This window comes from Hippocampus comes, unplaced genomic scaffold (assembly GCF_001891065.2).
Source record: "Hippocampus comes isolate QL1 unplaced genomic scaffold, H_comes_QL1_v1.1 scaffold230, whole genome shotgun sequence".
NCBI lineage: Eukaryota > Metazoa > Chordata > Actinopteri > Syngnathiformes > Syngnathidae > Hippocampus > Hippocampus comes.
The window spans coordinates 326488-345969 of NW_017837215.1; the positions used below are offsets into that span (position 1 = coordinate 326488).

Below are 19482 nucleotides of genomic sequence, written 5' to 3' on the forward strand. Positions count from 1 at the left end.
CACCATGGCGTACAAATCACGCTTTTCATTTTGGGAACAAAAGGGAAGTTTCACTCTTCTGTGTGACTTTTTCATTTATTCATTTTATATTTCATTTTTGCATCTTACTTCATTTGTCACATTTCACTTGAGAAAGGCTTTGCTGTGGTTTGATCTGTTGTGTTGATTCTTCTTGTGTAGGTTAAAGTTGAGAGCAAGCCAGATGTAAGTGCTTTTTAAATATATTCTTTGACACATGAACTGAAATGATGTTGATTTGAAAACGCTTTCTGAACTGAAACAAATGAGGCTTCTTACTGCAGTTCTGGAGAGTTAGCCAGCATGTTGAATTTTGGAATGATGACAACAGTTTAAGGATGACTTTGGTGTTGGATTGAGTAAAATTCAGTGTTTTTATCGGGTATCTTTTTTCAATAATAAAATCACAATTGGGTATATTGACTTATGAACATTTTTTTTTTTTAAAAACTCCAGTTTTGAAAAACCGATTCAACAGTAATCTTCTCTTCATGAGCCAACTCAGTGTTGATGAACTAATGCCATAAATATTTGTGTTTCGGCTAAATGCATTTTCATTGTCCCCTGAATCATTTAATTAAGTGATGCCCAAAGCCAGCAGTTTGCCAGGAAAAAGCAATTAACTGAAACTGCTGAATGTAATGAATTTATTGCGGACGCATTTCTTTTAATGACCCTTTTAAAGACACCTTTCCACCAAGCAGTACAGTTAAGTTCGGCTACCACTAGTCATGTTGGAACAATCCCCTGCTCCCTTCCCCTGGTCCGGCAAGGGTTCCCACCATCAAAATTGTGCTCCTCATCAAACTGAGCTGACCTGCACATCTTCATACGTATAGACAGTATATTTAGTCTACAGGACTGAACAGATTTTTTTTTTCCTGTTCGCTGTGTCATCAATCCACATTACCGCTGTTTTGATCTATTTGCATCCAGCCTAATGTAGATGCTAGTCAGCCACAGGCAGTTACTAAACCTGCGCAAGACACAGGGAGTGCATCATCTGCAGAAGACACCAGCAATAACGCTGCCATGGGTGGTCCAGATGCTCCAGGAGAGGGGCAGAAGTCCGGCGGTAAAAAGGTGGTGAAGGTTGTGAGAAGAGTTGTGAGGCGTGTCGCTCCTGCAGCAACAGATGAGCAGAACCAGCTGGCTGTGTCCGAAGCTGCCAAAGCCACCGCTGCACTAAAATCTACCAAGTCTTCAGTGGAGGACAAGGATGACATCTCCATGGGCCTGACCAGCCTCATGGGCAGAGGAAGAACCAAGGAGCACCGGCCTCGCACACGCACACAAGACCGCAAAGACGACATGAAAGAGGAGGTCAAACAGGAGGAGGAAAAAGCAGAGGAGGAGAGAACGGACACAACAGAGGACTCCGCATCTGCAGCTGTGCTCAAGAGCACATCACCAAATACTGCCCCACAAAATCCGAACCCCTTTACACCAGCTGTAGGCTTCATACCTAAACCCAACCCTTTGGCCCCACCCGCTGGCTTCATTCCCGCCCCAAAGCAGACTCTCTTGACTCCTCCACCTGGTTTTATCCCCGCCAGAAAATCCAGTCCGATTCCCCTAAAAAACAATGCTCTAGTGAGGCCTGCAGGTTTCATTCCTGTCCCAAAGACAGATCCTCTGGCACGTCCTGCAGGGTTCATCCCAAAACCTCGCCTGGTAGCAGTGAAGAGACCAGAGGTACAGAGTGAAAGAACTGCATGTTTGCCACTGAACCTTTGAGTGGAGCATACTGGGTGATAATGACAGAGACACGACAGCTCATAATATTTACCCATCAAACACAAGTTAAGTCTTGGCGACCTGATAATGGATCCCGTATGAGTCATCTTTAAGTTCATGGCAGTATTCCTCTTTTCTCAGCGTTGCAAAAAACATTTCCTCTCTAAATATATTCATTGCGGCTGACAAAGAAAGATCTATATAATGAAGCCTTCTAGAATTAATGCTCACTGAGTGCACAACGCTGTTTATGATCAGTCCAAACCTCATCAGTGGGTATAATGGTGTGCTCGTTGCCCAATCCAGTCAGTACGTGTAAGCAATTAGGCATTGAGCTGTGACTCATTAGTGTCACTCTTTGCTAGTGGAGCATTGCATCTGTGCCAGGAGAACCCTCTCCGAGGCAAAGCCTTGCAAGGAAAATAGCTTTTTATTTTTTTATATTATAAATCACAACCACGTCTAAACATGTTATCAAAATAACGTCCGGATACGAATTGTGATTAAAACTTAGCTATGTCCAATTATTTATTGGCTCTCCAACGAACTCACTTCACCCAACCAACATTTTACTGATGTTACCGATGTACTGGTGGGTAACTTGTGATTACCGTATTTTCCACACTAAAAGGTGCACTGGATTATCAGGCGCACCTTCAATGAATGGCCTATTTTGTAATTGTTTTCATACATTGAGCGCACCGCATTATAAGACGCAATCTACAATGCATCCACTAGATGGAGCTACGCTCAAGAAAATGCCAACAGAACGATCAGATGTCAGTAAAACTCATTTTAATAAAGCAGCGACACAGTTCACTTAACCAACAGCAAGTCATAACATTGACTGGTTAACATTGAACTCTCTTGCCGCTGCTCTATTTCTGTGTTCAACTGCGTAACCAATCGGCTTAAGTTTGAAATCTGCGTTGTAAGCATGTCTTTAGCAAGGACCCATTTTGGGGTCGAAATATTACCGCAATGACCACACACAAGGCGCATCGGATTTTCAGGCATGCTGTGAGCTTTTAAGAAAATGGAAGGCTTTTAGGTGCGCCTTTTAGTGCGGAAAATACGGTATATATATTTTTTATATTGAACGCATGAACGTAACCTAGACAAAAATATAAAATGTGAAAGTGTAAATTCAGATATTGTCCAAAAACATCCTTTATAAAAATCACTTTGAAAACTTGGCATCTGTCTGAGGCCGCAGAGACTGTTTGGTCATGTGACTGCCTGGCTCTGTTTGATTGGTCAAATGGATTCAAACTCCAGCTGTAGTTCCGTTGCACTGGTAAAATAGAATCAAGTGACAGCTCTCAAGATGTCACCATGCGTATGGAATGAGCAAGCCATAATAGATTAAAAAAAAAAAATGAAAGAAGAAAGTCGAGTGTAGTTTGATGTAACAGATTAAAAGTACCGTTCATGTCCACATAAGGCTGGGGAGACGATGCAAACACTGTACAAAAATGTCCAAGCTCAAATTCAAACCCATAACATTTGACTGTTAGTCATGCTAACCACATGCACACACCAGAATGTAAAACTATCATTCATTGTCCATCCCTTGATCATTTATTCCTGTCTATGTGCATGATGTTAAACTGCTACGTAAAGGAGTTCCCTTGTCCCACTGTGGCTCCCAATGGCAAACCATCCCCTGTTGTATCTCACCAGGCTCATTCCACATCGAGTGAACAGGTGTGTTTGTATTTGTGTTCATCTTGACATTTTCTGCATTCAAAAAAAATAAAAATAACAATTCATGGATGCATTCTCTTGCATGGACTTGCTGGCCCTGCATTTGCAGGTCTCACAGGTCACTCCTACTGAGGAGGATTACATGCGTGTGAAAAGGATCTTCACCGTCACTAGCAATGATGTAAGGTCTCTCTTCCTCGGCTTGTTTTATGCGCCTGCCCTTGCCATTTCTCGCACTGGGCCACTCTGTATGCTAGCCCAGCGAGAGGGACACATCTGCTCATGTTACTCACTGAGCTGTCCCCGACCTTCCACTCACAGAAAGGTTTTTAATTAGCGGGATGATCCCTGACAATGTGAAATCATTTCACGGCTCTCAAATTCTGGACATGACTTCTTAAAGTTTCTTGGAAGCATACCTTACATTACGCCGCATGACGATAATTGTGAGATGCCAACGAAGAAGTAACTGTGGAGACGATTGCTCATCAGTTCAATTTTAGAAGTGAACAGCATCTTTATAAATACAGTAACAATGTAATTCCTCATAAGAGGATATTTTACTCCAAATAAATATTAAAATCATATCTAAAATGATATGATTTTCAATGTCTAATAGATAAATGTGAACATTTTAAAGCACGGAATTAAGGGCAAGGGATGCAATTATCTGTGCAGCCAATGTGCCCTGTTTGTGAAGCTTGTCGCAAAAGGGCTGCATTGTTTTATGTCGCTGTAGAAGCTCGAGCAGGCATATTAACGCCCAAATTAACATAATGCTTGAGTCAACATACTGCAAACAGTAGAACATGTTCCGGTACGATATCTGCGCCGCTGGAAAGGCATTGAACTGATTCAGTCGAGCATTTCTTGTCTTCCTTTGAATGCGTCTGTTTTATTGCTTTGCTGTAGTTCAAAAGGAGCAGAGGTGCTCAACTTTGCCCACTGGTATGATATGCAATGATGACATTGTCTGGTTATTTCTGCTCTCTGCTTCCCTCGCGGGTCATTGGATCTCGACATGATGCCGTCGTCTTTGATGCTTGAATGGCTAGCGTGCGAGAGGACCCAAATCCTCTCAGGTACAACCTGTGTGACTGACTGCAAGCTCTGTGTTCTACCTCCACTCTGTGCCAGAGATCGTGGCTTTGGTTCATTATTTTTGATGCGCTGCTTTGTCTGCACCCACCTGCTGTCTTTATCCTAACATGGCTGTCATTGGATGACTTTTTTGTCTGAAAAGACGTGACGGGTTGTGATGATGAATATTCTGATGAGTATTTGAAATGTGCCGTACATATCTTATGGCTTTCCTCTTACTGAGTGTGTGATTTCCTATGCTCATCAGAGTGAATAACACATTTTTCTTGGAAAGACTTATTGTGTTTTGAAACCAAGGAGGTATTGAATGGATCAGCTCACAAGTTGTGTAGATTCGTAGATGAGGTTTAAAAAAAAAAGTAATATATGTGCAATAGTTTATTTAAAATTAAGGCATTCTCATCTTTTTTCATAATAGGTTTGTTGATGAGTAACCAACCAAATGTGTTTATTTAGTACAATAATTAAAACATGTTGAATGCATAAAATTGTGTACAGTACATATGTTTTAATTCGACTTCAATCTGTAATTACTACAAACAATCACTTAAACAATTATCTAATAAGATATAGTACATTAATGCAAGCAATACATTATTAACAGCAGCAATATTATAGGACTCGTGAAATGCAAATGCTCGGTGGGCCGGAGTGAAAAACGGGCTACATGTGGCCCACTGACCATTCTTGCAATCCCGGGTTAGATGGAATCTCATTTGTCAGCCTCGAGTGTTTTCGAGCTCACATGATTTTGTAACGACACTTCATTGTCCTGAAGTGGTATCATTTTTCTGATAGATTGAGCGCACCGCATTTGGCTTAATAATCATGACTAAAGATGTTTGCTGTGACAAAGTACTGGAAGATCGACTTTTGAATTCCTCTCATCCTTACATATATGGTCAATGAATTTTTTTTACTGTGTTTCTGCATGAAAAAAAATTGCGTCATGTGTAAGTTCTGTTCGGAAATGACTGTTAATGACTTCTCAATTGACTTTGATTTTTTTTCCCTTCTCCAGCCAAAGCTTTCTGAGGACCCCGTGGCCATTCTTCAAGCATCACACTTAGCAGCAAAGGTTAGACAATTGTGTTTTTTTTTCTAGTTTAGTATTTAATCATCATTACGTGTAGCAGTATCCTGTTTATAAGAACACATACCCTACTGTGCACCAGAAAGGAGTTTTGATGGTATCTACTGTTTTTCCTCTTTAGATCTGAAATCTTTTGTACAGGCTTCCTGTATAAGCTGCGAGTACTTTTTTTTTTTTTTTAAATCTGAGACATCTTTTAATGAATATGTTTCATGGACTCTCATTGAGTTCAAGGCCTTTTTCTTTGCTCTGGAAAGCGCTTTGAAAGAGGTTTCCGTCAAGGAGGGTTGTATAAAAAAGACAAGATGATAAAAAATAACTCCCACTACCGACTGCTGTGCTGAGTGCATTTGGACATTTCCATCAAGGATCCTTTTCAGTTCAATAATTTTTAACGAAGCAGTCATGGCTGCGACCGTTTAGTGTTATTTCTATCAGTTCTCTTCAATCTTGATTTGTCGCCTTTTTAAACAGGCGAAGAATGAAACAAATATCGAATCTGAGAGAGCCTGGTACAACACTGAAAAAGTGTGGCTTGTCCACAAGGACGGTTTTTCTTTGGGTGAGTAAAGGTTCTCTTTTCTTAGCATTTCATTTCATGGATACAGCTACCAGGGTGCATATATTTTTAATAACAAGAGGAATTAATGCTGTGGTTATGCAGCAACTCTGCTAAAGACAGAAGCGGGGAGTCTGCCAGAGGGGAAGGTGAAAATACGCCTGGACAGTGATGGATCTTTATTAGACGTAGATGAAGATGATGTCGAGAAGGTACTAAATCATTTCATCACCTCTGAAGCACATCAGTCAAAAACGACGGCGGGTGAAATTTCTCATGACTTTCAACGTCAGGCAAACCCACCGTTGTTTGAGCGAGCGGAGGACCTGGCCTCTCTTCAGTACTTGAACGAGTCCAGTGTGATGCATTCCCTGCGGCAGCGCTACGGCGGTAACCTGGTGCATACCCATGCTGGGCCCAACATGGTGGTCATTAACCCCATTAGCGCTCCTTCCATGTACTCGGAGAAGGTGAGCTGCAGCTAGCATTCATGGGACAGAACGCTCTTCTTTATTCGTATTTCTGAACGTTAAAGTGTCAACGATAAATCAATTTCTGCTGTGTTCTTTGTCGTTATTACCATGCAAATGATACAGCCTGATAGGTGGATGATTGATGATCGACGGGTGTATTAGGACATTGACATACCTGTAATAATGCTACAGGAAATGGGATTATAGAAGGATTTCATTCAACAGCTACAATATGTCAGGCTCCAGTTTTGGGGCTGATTTAATGCCAGACCAGGTTTGGAATTCCGTAGTTATTAATTCGTCAGATTGTTTGGTGGCTTGTATGCACGATTTTCCCCTTTGTGCTAATACCCCTCACATCAAACTATGAAATGTCTCAAAGAGAATTTCAGAACATGCCCAAATTCAGTGAGCTCTTTGCAAGGACCCATTCTTTTGGCAAATATTTGTAAAGGTAGAATTCATGGCACAGACCACGAGTTAAACCTTTGGGAATGGGATCGAATGTACCGTATTTTCCGGACTATAAGTCGCTTCTTAGTATAAGTCGCACCAGCCATAAAATGCATAATAAAGAAAAAAACATACATAAGTCGCACTGGAGTATAAGTCGCATTTTGGGGGCAAATTTATATGAGAAAATCCAATCCCAAGAACAGACATGTCATCTTGAAAGGCAAATAAAAATAAAAATAGAGAACAACAGGCTGAATAAGTATGTTACAAGCTAATGTTACATGACTCATAAACAATGAACGTGCCTGGTATGTTCATATTAAGACTTATTCAGATAACTATTGCATAAAGAACATGCTAACAAGTTTACCAAACCATCAGTGTCTCTCCAAATCACTAAATCCAATGAAATCTTCATCCTCGGTGTCTGTTTGAAACAAGTCTGCCAACTCTGGAGGTAGAAGATGTGGCGCTTCCTATTCTACATCGCTTACGTCACTCATTATCGACTTATCAACACAGGCCAAGAGCGCTCTCTTGCGGTTTAGTGTAAAAATAACGTGAAATGATATAATAATGTGTTAATAATTTCACACATAAGTCGCACCAGAGTATAAATCGCACCCCCGCCAAACTATGAAAAAAACTGTGATTTATAATCCAGAAAATACGGTAATGATTAAGTGGGATACTTTATGTGACAGCTCAATACCTTTGTCTACACGGTGAATCTAATAGAACAGCACGCACGGAAATGGTTGCCAACGAGTCACTCTTCACTTCTATTTCCGTGTGTCTTTGTTCTTACAGGTGATGCAAATGTTTAAAGGGTGTAGAAGGGAGGACACAGCCCCTCATATTTACAGCTTGGCTCAGTCTGCCTATCGGAAGCTCTTGACCACTAGCCAGGATCAGTCCATAGTCTTACTGGGCAAGAGCGGCAGTGGCAAGACTACAAACTGTCAACACATCATTCAATACTTGGTCACTATTGCTGGCAGCACCAACAAAACATTCTCCAGTAGGTTGGAAAGGTTCCAGACTAAAAAAAATAAAATAAAAGAATGTCACCATTTTTTTCCCGGGTATTTACAACATTCTGATTTGTCTGCAGCGGAGAAGTGGCAGGCGGTGTACACAGTTTTAGAGGCATTTGGGAATGCGTCAAGCTGCATGAATGGAAATGCCAGTCGTTTCTCCCATGTTGTTTCGTTGGATTTTGACCAGTCAGGCCTGGTGACCTCAGCCTCAATCCAGGTATTTCTTTTATTTATGTATCCATTTTGCATCAGTATGGTGTCCCCCTCCCGTGTCTCGTTATTTGCGCTGCGGCCTTGCAGACAATGCTCCTGGAAAAGATGAGAGTGACACGAAGACCCGAGGGCGAGTCCACTTTTCACGTGTTTTACTACCTAATGGCCGGAGTCGACAGCTCCCTTAGGTATGGATCACTACTGACTGGCCAACTGGATGCACAGTGCCCCATAGTCTTTCATAGAGCCAGACTACATCTTATCTATCATGTTGATATACACTCAGCAGACACAACATTAGGTACACCTGCACAATCTATAACATCTACCGCAAGAGCTATGCGTATACTGGAAGCTGTTGACGCTCCCGCCATTTTAAACATAACTTTTACCTTATCAGGCCACATGAATATTATTTTTCTTTTCTTCTTTTTCTTCTTCATTTGTTCCACTTCATGATTCATCTTTGCAAATGCAGGGTTTTAATACAGCTCTTATGAGATAGATTATGCTGTTGAATCAAATGAGTGGATCGCATTGGTTTAAGAAAAGCTAACATCTTTGTCATTTTGGATTTTTTTTTTTCTCATTAGAACTGAGCTGCACCTCAACCACTTTGCGGAAAATAACGCGTTTGGAATCATGCCTCAGACAAAGGTAGACTACTTAATGGAGAACATTATTCTTTTTTTTTGTTCTGAAACAGACTGCTATTTTATATGTAGCAGGTATTTTTTTAAACTATGAGTAGTCATATTTAATTTATTGTACTGATTAAAATCCCTGAATGGGAAATTGAATTTCCACTCTACCTTTCTCAAGTGTGCCTGAACAGTAATCAGAAAGCGGACTAGCATCTCTCCAACATTCAGTGGGTTATATAATGTCCGCAGCGGGAGTTGAATCATGAACATACGGTTCAAAAGCTCACGTTACTTACAGACGAGCTACTGCTGCCCATTTGAAGCATCATAACTTATTTGTTGCCATCTTGTAATTTTAGAAACAACCAAATAAAGATACTCACAGCATGTGAAACTTCATACCTGGTCGCTCGTAAAAAACAAAAATTCTTTTCGGTAAATTGTGTTGCGATGTCCACCAGGTGGAGGAAAAGCAACGGTCATCCCAGCAGTTTTCCAAGCTGCAAGCAGCCATGAAGGTTCTGGGGGTCACTAGTGATGAACAAAGAGCTTTTTGGCTAGTCCTGGGGGCCATCTACCACCTGGGAGCTGCAGGGGCAACGAAAGGTACATTTCCTGAAATCCACTGCATTTATGTAGCTGTGCATGAAAGTAAAAAAAGGCAATTCTAATCAGCACAAGAAAAAAGAGGCCTTTCTTGCTCACATTTTGAGCGTAAAATCCAATACCGTTCCTTTATGAAGATAATTGCCCTCCCTTTTTCATTTAGTGCTACGCATTATGTATTTTTCATCACTGAACTGTCTCGTACTCTGGATTGCACAGTTAGACCGGAATTTGGATTGTATTGATTTTCCAGAAAGAAACGTATTCCAATGAATCGTAATGAATCACATTAAGAACCGGTGCATGCCCTAAAAATCTGGATAGGCTGGTGCACGTTAGGAAAAAAAAATCCAAGTGTTGACTTGGCAAGTGTTGTCTTGTAATGCAAATGGACCTTGGGAGAAGCAGTCAGTTTCACCCTGAGGTTTCGTCTCTATTTTTTAAGCTATACTTTATGATGAAACCTTGGGTAAGATAGTTGTGTTTTTCTTGCTTTAGGAGAGTAAAACGGAATCTCAAGGTAAACAGTAGATATCCTGAAGTTGTTGTTATTGTTGTGGGGTTTGGCCAAAGTTTACAGGGAAATAAAAATCCTTTTTTTTTTTTTTTTTTTGTCAGCATTGCTTTTTTTTTTATAAGGTAAACTCATTCAGACAGACTTTATTCCGAAAGGAATTGTCCACTTTATCGATAATGAATGAATAATGACACTGTGTAGTTTGTACGCATTTGCAATGCGGCAGTCTAACACAAGGGGGCAGCAATGATCTCCAAAGTAAAAGTCGTGATAATTAATGTCTGATTATTACTGCTCATGTGATTACCTTTTTTTCAGCAATGTTTAATTATTATGCCAAATAAAATTTCCTCACCTTGATAGTTAACCAGAATGAAAGTAATTGTAGTAGAAATCACTGATTAAAGCAAATATGGAATATTTAGCATCTACAGATACGTGATGTCTTTTCATGTCTGTGCAACCCTCCTGCTTATGACTGACCCTGCAGGGAATCTGTCGGCTGGATAAAATCTACTAGCGCCACGGCTACTTCTCTCGCTGTGTGAATTCACCCAGTGCCTCCCTTAAGCCTTAGAAGATAAATTCACGGGCCATTAAAACGGATGTTTGCGCAAATATAAGCAGCACTTCTCTAGTCTTGGGGTTAAAGTAAAAATTGTTATTGTTGCAATGTTTTCTTTTTATGTGCATATGCCACCTTTAGTCAAGGGCAAACATCATATAAAGCTGTAAGTGGAAGAATAGTCGGCTGAAGACGATGGCTGAGATATTTACATTGAACACGTATGTTTTTGTATTCACGGCCAATACATGCTTTCAGTACATTTTATTGCATGCGCTCTTGAGCTATTTCGGCCTCCTTCTGCCAGTGACATTATCCAGAGTGTCAGAGACAGAATTACTAGCAAATACAAGACCAGCCATGTGCAAACGTGTGGCTGGCAGAAGGGCTAATGAAGGTCTTCATGCATGCTTCTCAGCTGGCAGGAAACAATTTGCACGTCACGAGTGGGCCCAGAAGGCAGCATACCTGCTGGGCTGTACCCTGGAGGAGCTCTCCTCCTCCATCTTCAAGCACCAGGCCAAGGGCGCCCTGCCCAGAGCCGGCAGCATCCGCCAAACTTTGGACGAAAATGGCACATCGGATGCAGGTACACCCGCCATGCATCCACTTTCTCGCCAACATTCATTCCCCGCAACACAACCACAAGCTTTTTTTCCCCCTTCACCTGAGGGAAACTGCATGCTTAGGGGCGAGAAAATCTTATCTTAGTAATGAAAACCGCAGCTTAACAATGGGCATTGACGGATAAGTACACACTCTTACGTGAGGACAAGCAATTTTGGATCCTCTCGTCATTCATTGTCCTTGAAATCATAATTGTCACGCATTGATTTTATTCACATTCTCTGACCACCGTGGAAGTGGAACACTTGGAAGGACACTTGAATACAGCGCAGGACAGAATTGACCTCAGTTTCACCTTTCTGTAACAACCCCCCCTTCAGCATGACCTTCCAGTCTTGGATGCATTAGCACTCTTAAAAATATCCCTTGGGTGTCATGAAACTCACCATTTTATGAGATAGTGGAGTCAATTAGGGTAACTTAACAGTTGGCGATTGCTATTTTGCACCAGCATAAACGCACACTCTGACTCGTGGAATTCAAGAGCATCCGAAGCCTAAATGACAGTTTCACTGAGATCATTTCAGCAACAATTTGAATTCTTCTTGCCACTGAGCGTCATATACTCAACATGCTATTATGTGACCATTTTCGTGCAAATGTGTCCCGCATTTACTGGGTAAAACGTTTTGCTTCTTATAATTCAACTCATTATGTTGTTTTTTTTTCTGTTTTATTGTGTGATTTGGATGCGCATGTAACTGCTGTTCACACCAGGATCAAAGACTTCAGCCATGGACTGTTTAGAGGCCATGGCCACTGGGCTGTACTCTGAACTCTTCACTATCCTCATTTGTTTAATAAACCGGTTAGTATTCTTTCTCTAGTTTTGAAGTGGGTATCATACAAAAAAATAAAAAATAAAATAAAAATAATGTGATGCCTTCGACTGTTCTGTTATGCAGTGCAAATGGCTTGCGTATCATTTATGCTTATTCTATTTAAAACAGCAACGTTTTGAAGAGAGGATAGAACCAGGTTTTTTTTTCATCACTCCATTTAAAATGCATAAGACTTTAGCTAAGACTCGGTTTTAGGTTAAAAAAAAAAAAAGAATCCACACGAAGTTTGGGAAGGGCTGGGATGGAGTGAAAAGCGCTAAGGTTAAAGCTTGGGGTGGTTTTGGTGAATGTTATCAATAAATCATTGTGTAAAGTATTGTTTTCTCTTCTTGCTTCAGGGCCTTGAAATCCGGCCAGCTTCCCTTGTGCTCTCTTCTCATTATGGACACACCGGGTTTTCAAAACCCCAGGCTGGTAAAGCACGACCGCGGCGCAACGTTTGACGACCTATGCCATAACTACACCCAAGAACGTTTGCAGACACTCTTCTACCAGCGCACCTTCGTTCAGGAGCTGGAGAGATACAAGGAGGTGGGAGGATGTGAAAGCTGTACGCTCAGCCTTCATCTTATCCATTTTCTATCTTCCCTTCGTCTGCTCGTTCTCTCACATGATACATCAACCCCAGTGCGGCGTGCTTTCACAAATCACATTCTCTATCTGTCCCACCTGTCGCGAGATGTGACGAGCCAAAGTGGTTCGTGTGTTAGACCTTCTCATTAGCGATGCTAGGCTTCACCTCTTCTGCAGAGATCAAAGTGTAAACATTCGCAACACAAGCCTTGGGGAGACACGCCCACCGGCAGCACAACACAATAGTGTTACTCTATTGTAAGGGATTGATTTTATTTTTTATTTTTTTGCTGGCCCTCTTTGCATTATTCAAAGTACTTTACCATGTTTTTTGCTCGTCTCGGGTGAAGTGTCATTAAAAAGTTAAATCCTTTCACTGCCTGGTACACATCTAATGAGATGAAATAAAAAAAGAGGTGTATCACCAATTCTGCATTAAAAAAAATTATTGGAATAGCACTCAGGGGAGCCTAAACAAAGTCCGAAACAACTGCTTCCTAATTGAAAAATACATAAAAAGCTTTTTTTTTTTCACCAAAGCGTAATCTTCTGGGTTTGATCAGTTCCCAACGAATCTAATGATGAGGCCAACATGCGCTAGCTCAAAATTAGCAGGTTTGCTCAACTCTACCAATACACCCACAAAACTCTCCCGGTGACAATTTTTGGGGGGAGTTGTCACTTACTTAGAGGATTCGTTTTGGTGATTTTCTACAGTACCATTTCCGCAAGATAATCGCACCGGAGCACAATACCGAATGAACACGCCACTGTGACTTTACCCGCAAGAGAAGAGCAGTGTATCGACCAAAAAGAAGCTTCAGAGAAAGATAATCAGTACAAAAAAACTGAAAGAAGAAGAGGGCCATCTCTATTGCAAGATATGTTTGTAACCATGAACGACATACCAATGTCACTCAGCAACAACAACGGCAAACGATTCGTGACTACACCATGGTCGACAAAACTCCGTTGGGCATGCTTTTGAAAAGGAAAATTGGATGATACTGTGTATATAGAGAGGAAGATAGCAATTGTTATTGCTGAAGAAAAAACATCACCTTCGGTTGAAGGATTTAGAAAAATACGGTTTCAGAAATTGCTAAGCAATGTCCTTGTGGTCAAGTAAAGCAAAGTCTTTCCGGGGTTTTTTTTCCTCATATTAAGCAGTGTAACAATGAATTTCATTTTGTTTCCCCCATTTTGTGGTTATTGTTGTAAAATGATAGCACATCCAGTCGGCTTTTCGAGCAGAATAAAAGCGTATTTTGGATGCACCACCAACTATTGTACCGGCAGGTCTATTGAAAACATCTGTCACGACCAACTTTCCTTGACCTTTCATGTTGATGAGAATTTAGCTTTGACATTTGAATTTGAGATCCTCCGTTCTAATACTTTGACATATCAGCTAACGGTATTGTCCGAAATCAATTTTATACTCTCTCTCAACATTCACATTGTGACGTTTCACTTGAAAATAGTGTCGATGATCCCAAAGAGTTGTTTTTAGGATTTTGATCATATAGATAACTGAAATAATAGACACAGCCCTGCCAACGACAACAACTGTAGTACGGTTAAATGAATACCTCTCAATTGAAAAAAAAATAATTTTTTTTTTCAAGGCAAATTGTTTTTTTAAGTCTAATCTTACAAATGGGACAGCACACTAAACCACAAATCACTGACGATGATTTGAACATGGCAGCTGGGATTTTCCATTCATTTCACCGCCCTCAACTCCCGCCTGGGTGACAAAGAAGTGGAGCAAAATGAAATACCGCATATGTCTGTGTGTAGCATAATTCTCCTTTGTCGGTGCATTGCAGACTATAAGGTGCCGTGACGCCATTGTAGAGAAACTGGGTCAAACTCCTTTTGAACCCCTCTCTGTATCAATAATTGCAATGACAGGCAGGTTGAAAAAGTGATGCAAGCACACAATGGACTTTGTGCTTCAAGAATTAAAAGCTGTCGCATATCGCAGCCGGTCGAATTGTCTTTGTCTTCCCACTGCATATTGCATCTCCACAGTAGAAAAGAAAATCATTTAAGCTACATCACACACACAGTCAACTTGAACACTGGCATCTGTCATGTGCGCACTATTAGCCCCGCAAACAGTTTTCCCCCCACATTTCCAGTATACAGCCTGTAAGGTGCTTGTGTGTGTGTTTTTTTTTTTTTGTTGCTCTCGACAAGGTAATTTATCATTACTTGCCTCCACATGATCCTTGAAATGTTAGCATCTGCTCCAGAAATTGCATCCTTAACATTTTTCCTTTCTTTGTATACAGAAGACATTTTAGAAAATACGTACAGACATTGCGTACCAAATGGTGACACCATTTGGGATATAATAAGACCACAAAACTACAAATATAATCTTACTCAGACTACTACTACCGGTACTTAAAATCACAACATTTCAAAGAGATCTTTGTTCAGCGGGAACAGCAAGTAGCCACCTGGGACATTTGAAAAGGGCAATATAATTTTCAGGAGGAATAGATAAGAAAATACAGGGAAGTTGGGATTTGTAATTAATTTGATTGCTGCTTCCGACAGCGGTTGAAAAGTGTCTGTCTCTTTACCAGACCTCTTTCATTTAGAATTTCTAATTTGACATCCATTAAGAAAGTGACACACAACATTCATTTGGAGATCTGGGGTCACGTGGAGGCTATGGCTCCAAGCATTCCTGTGGAATTGGATGACTTTTTTTTTTCCCCGTTGCGAGAGAGTGTTCTCTTCGATGCCGGCGAATGCGAATAATTCACCATGGATTTCCTGTGGAACTGAAGCTGTAACAATAGCAGTAACAAGCTTCATCCATTCTAACTCTGGTACCAGAGAATGCAATTAAATTAAGCATAATTGATACCAGAGAGAACATCACATTCCGTATGAGTTTGCCTCTTCACATCTTAATTACATTTTAATTGTCATCAGCCTTTTTCTAAAATTTGAATTAAAGGCCCAGACGATTTGTTTTTAATTGAACAACCAGAAATCCTTATAATTATAATCCTTATGGTCCTTCTAATACCTACTAACAGTACATATCCGCCCTGGTAAGCTCTTGTCCAGTGGCCTGCTGTGAGAAAATGTGATGCACAAAGTGACTTGTAATTGCTTATACCTGGCTAGCATAAAAGCATCATCCCATGAGGATCCCGTTAATCTTGAGAGCAGCCTTGAGAAACGCCAACGCCAAGCCAATACCTTTGCTGATCTGCTTCGAAACTCAAATCATTTGTCTCGTGTCGATGTCACTGCAAAATCACAACAAAATTGTTTTTGACTCAAATATGCAGAAGCAGGTAATTGGCAAAATACATTTCTTTGCATTATTACACTGGAATTGTCATAGTAGTTAACGATAAGGTGATGCGCTTCAAGTATAACGCTAATATGACACATACCGAACACAATACGAGAGAATAGATCAAAGGTGAGCTGGCCGCCATCTTAATATGTAATTCTTGAATGTTAATGCTGTCATTTGTGTGGGGTTTTTACTTCATTTATTTTTTATTGTTCTTTATTTATTGTGGCATTTTGTATACAGGGCGAAATACGTCTGATATTGTCCAAACAAAAAGGTCATTTCCTTGACATTTAGCATGTGTCTCTTCCACCAGGAGAACATTGAGATTGCCCTCGATGACACGGAACCTGACACATCTTTTTCTGTGGCGGTGGTGGACCAAGCATCGAGCCAAGCACTTGTAAGTTTATTTCTGAGACAAATCTGCTCACCTATTCAGGCTTTCTCATAAACACCAGTGGGACTCGATCACCTTTCAAGGTCTGTCGGGGTTTTTTCCGGGATTCCATCGGTGGTGCTTTCATATAGAAACAAATATCATCTCAGGGCATCAGAAGTTTTCTTTATGTGGCCTTCAAATACTGAAATGAGTTGTTTGGCAGAGGGTTTAAAAAAAAGGGAAGGTAGGAGCAGAGAGAGAGAGAGAGAGAGAGAAAAAAAAAAGGTCAGAACATGGTATTCAAAAGACGAAGAAGAATCAATGTTTGGCCTTTGCTGCTTATGATCTGCACCATGGAAACAGAAATTGTGAGAATTTAGAGAGTCATAGATCATGTTGGTGTTATTGGAGTGAATTTTGATTTGAGTGTTTTTGCTCTTTAATTCATCCACACTCTAATGGGATTGTGATCAGAGGCAATGGACCATTGATCAACACCTTGGGAAAAACAGCAACAATTCCTCCATTCCTGTTTGGAGTTCACATGATGCTTTGTTGATCAAAGATGTTTTTTTATGACTCAAGGTTGCAAGGGGGGGGGTGGCTCAGTTTTTTTATTGTTTATTTTTTTTTATCACCGTTCACTGAAAGCCACAAAGTTGTCAGCTGTCTCCTCCAGACTGATACTTTGTGTTGCAGTCAGTGTAGCGCGCACTGCTGATAAGAATGTCACTTTCTGATAGGCGCTGAAACCGATTTTAGTTTGGTGGGTTGGGTTTCTTTCCAGGAAGCATTCGGGTTGCAGAGACATTACTGCAGCGTGGAGATCATTATCTCCGCAGCTCATTTTCATGCATACAACAGAAGTGACTAAAGCAGCCGTTTTTGTTTTCTGCTGCGCCTGTTGCTTTGTTTATCTGTCTGATTGTCAGCAACAACTGCTGGTCCAATTTAGAAGAAATCGGGTGGAAATATGCGTTGTGACACAAGGCCAGCCAATTAGATAGCGTTGCAGAGTTGCACAAAAAGGTAGATTTTTAAAAAAAAACAACAATGTTTTTCCACTGCAACATTCACATTGTATCAATTTTTGGACCGAGCAGTGGAACAAAAGCACAATTGGTTCTTGAATTCACTTCCACATGAATGACCTTGGTGGGAGTCTTTAGCTAGAAAGTGCAAAAAGAAAATAAATATTAGTTTGGTATCATAATACGGGGGCAGATTGTATGAATTGTTCGGATGTCTGTCCTATGGTTTGGAGTTTGAATCTCAGCTCTGGCCTTCCTGTGTGGAGTTTGCATATTCTTCCCGTGCTTGTGTGTTCTCCGGGTACGTCGATCTCCTCCCACGTTCCAAAAAAAACATGCACGTTAGCTTAATTGAAGACTCAAAATTGTGCATAGGCGTGAATTTACGGGTGTGAATGGTTGTTTGTCTGTATATGATCAGTTCAGGGTATGCCCAAAGTCAACTCACCCGCAACCCCAATAAAGTGGTAGAGAAAATAGATGGATGGATCATCTTAAAAAAGCCTTGGATGTGAAAGTCATTAATCCATTCTGTTCCTTTTTTATTCAATTTATAAAGGTCTGTCTTTCTATTTCAAATAAAAAAATTACTTCACTGAATATGTTGTTATTATCATCACAGATGCTGTTGTTATATCATCAACACTGCAGGATGGGGCGCAGGAGAACTATTTTTAAATTTTAATTTCCAATGTCAGCCGCACTCTTAAAACATGACACTTTGAGAGAACATCTTGCATTAAAGCGAATTTAAAAAGTCAAGCTAAACTATTCTGCCTATTTACCACTCTTCCCTTTTTGTACTTATTATCTGGGAATGTGAGCTTATGAATTGATTTATCATTCTGGGAAAAAAAAGAAAAAAATATTGCAGTCGGGATTTTGTTTGTGTGTGCCGTCCAATTGAACAGGTGCGCAGCGGCCGAACAGATGAGGCCCGTGGGCTTTTGTGGCTGATGGAGGAAGAGGTTCTGCAGCCTGGGGCATCAGAGGAAAGCCTGCTGGCTCGCCTTTTTAGTTACTACGGCCCTGCTGAAGGCGAGATCAAAGGTGAGTCGAGCACCCATAACAATGAGAGCTTTCCACTGTATATGGCATAAATAAAAATCCTCACCCGTCACAATATTGGGTACACCGGCACAAACAAGTGATGTGCAATCAGTGGTGATCTCCGTGAAATTATTCTAAACAGTTTACTCTTTTTATTTTGTTGCGATTCCCTTCCAGAAATCTATGTCAATCCCATCTGCCGACGACTTTCAGAATCAGTTGCGCCGGCCGATGTAACTTAAATTAAATTGGCAATGGAATTGTTTCTTTAACCAATCAAACTTCATGTTCCCCACAGAGATTGCCCCGCAATCTTTCCGGCCTCTGTTTGGTCGGTAAGAGCAAGACAAGTTAGACGAGCAAAACATGTTTGTAGCTTTTGTTGCCTATAAGGCATCAATTTGATTTGCTCCCATTGTTCACAAATCTGTCTAAATCTGTGCCTGTGAGTATATATCCTTTGTCGAAATAATTAAGCGGAGTAAATAAATGAAATACAATTGCTGTTTATAATACAATCGCTACAAGCAGCCTCTATCGAAGCTTCTTAATTACAACTAGCACTCAGCAGAGGCGTATAACGCACCTCCAGCAAGGATAAAACACCCACCACGTGACTCTGACTTATTTGATGAGAAACCATTACCTGCATGCGCCTCTGTTTAACTTTATCTTTGGATGTACAACTCCATCTGCTGAACCTGTATTTAGGTGAACTTTAATGGCGAAAAATTCAATGCGACCAAGCGAGGATACGCAATCGGAGACCGGGTGGATGGATTCTATCTGCAGCTTTACATGGATCCCCCCTAAAGTTAGGAGGTTACAAAATTTCACAGAAGTTCCTTTTGTAGTTTTTTTTTGTGTAATCCTGCTAATAAACCAAAAAATGAATAATAAAGCTCATCTTTGATGGC

At 40.7% G+C, this 19482-nt stretch overlaps 1 protein-coding gene across 5 annotated transcripts in view; it reads left to right on the forward strand.

Moving 5' to 3' along the window:
- LOC109508967 (unconventional myosin-XVIIIa-like) overlaps positions 1–19482 on the forward strand; it is a 54915-nt gene that overhangs the window by 6584 nt on the left and 28849 nt on the right. For 2 of the 5 annotated variants that reach the window (XM_019858912.1, XM_019858908.1), the window contains exons 2-15: positions 5585–5641; positions 6131–6218; positions 6321–6427; positions 6509–6685; positions 7955–8165; positions 8259–8401; positions 8485–8585; positions 8991–9054; positions 9503–9647; positions 11148–11318; positions 12074–12164; positions 12537–12729; positions 16419–16505; positions 18427–18565. In XM_019858912.1, the coding sequence (XP_019714471.1) occupies positions 5585–5641; positions 6131–6218; positions 6321–6427; positions 6509–6685; positions 7955–8165; positions 8259–8401; positions 8485–8585; positions 8991–9054; positions 9503–9647; positions 11148–11318; positions 12074–12164; positions 12537–12729; positions 16419–16505; positions 18427–18565 (1774 nt within the window). Of the gene's footprint in view, positions 1–184; positions 205–954; positions 1714–3378; positions 3463–3571; positions 3644–4517; positions 4545–5584; positions 5642–6130; positions 6219–6320; positions 6428–6508; positions 6686–7954; positions 8166–8258; positions 8402–8484; positions 8586–8990; positions 9055–9502; positions 9648–11147; positions 11319–12073; positions 12165–12536; positions 12730–16418; positions 16506–18426; positions 18566–19482 lie in introns of those variants that run through there. The other 3 variants (XM_019858909.1, XM_019858910.1, XM_019858911.1) reach the window with 3 other exon arrangements.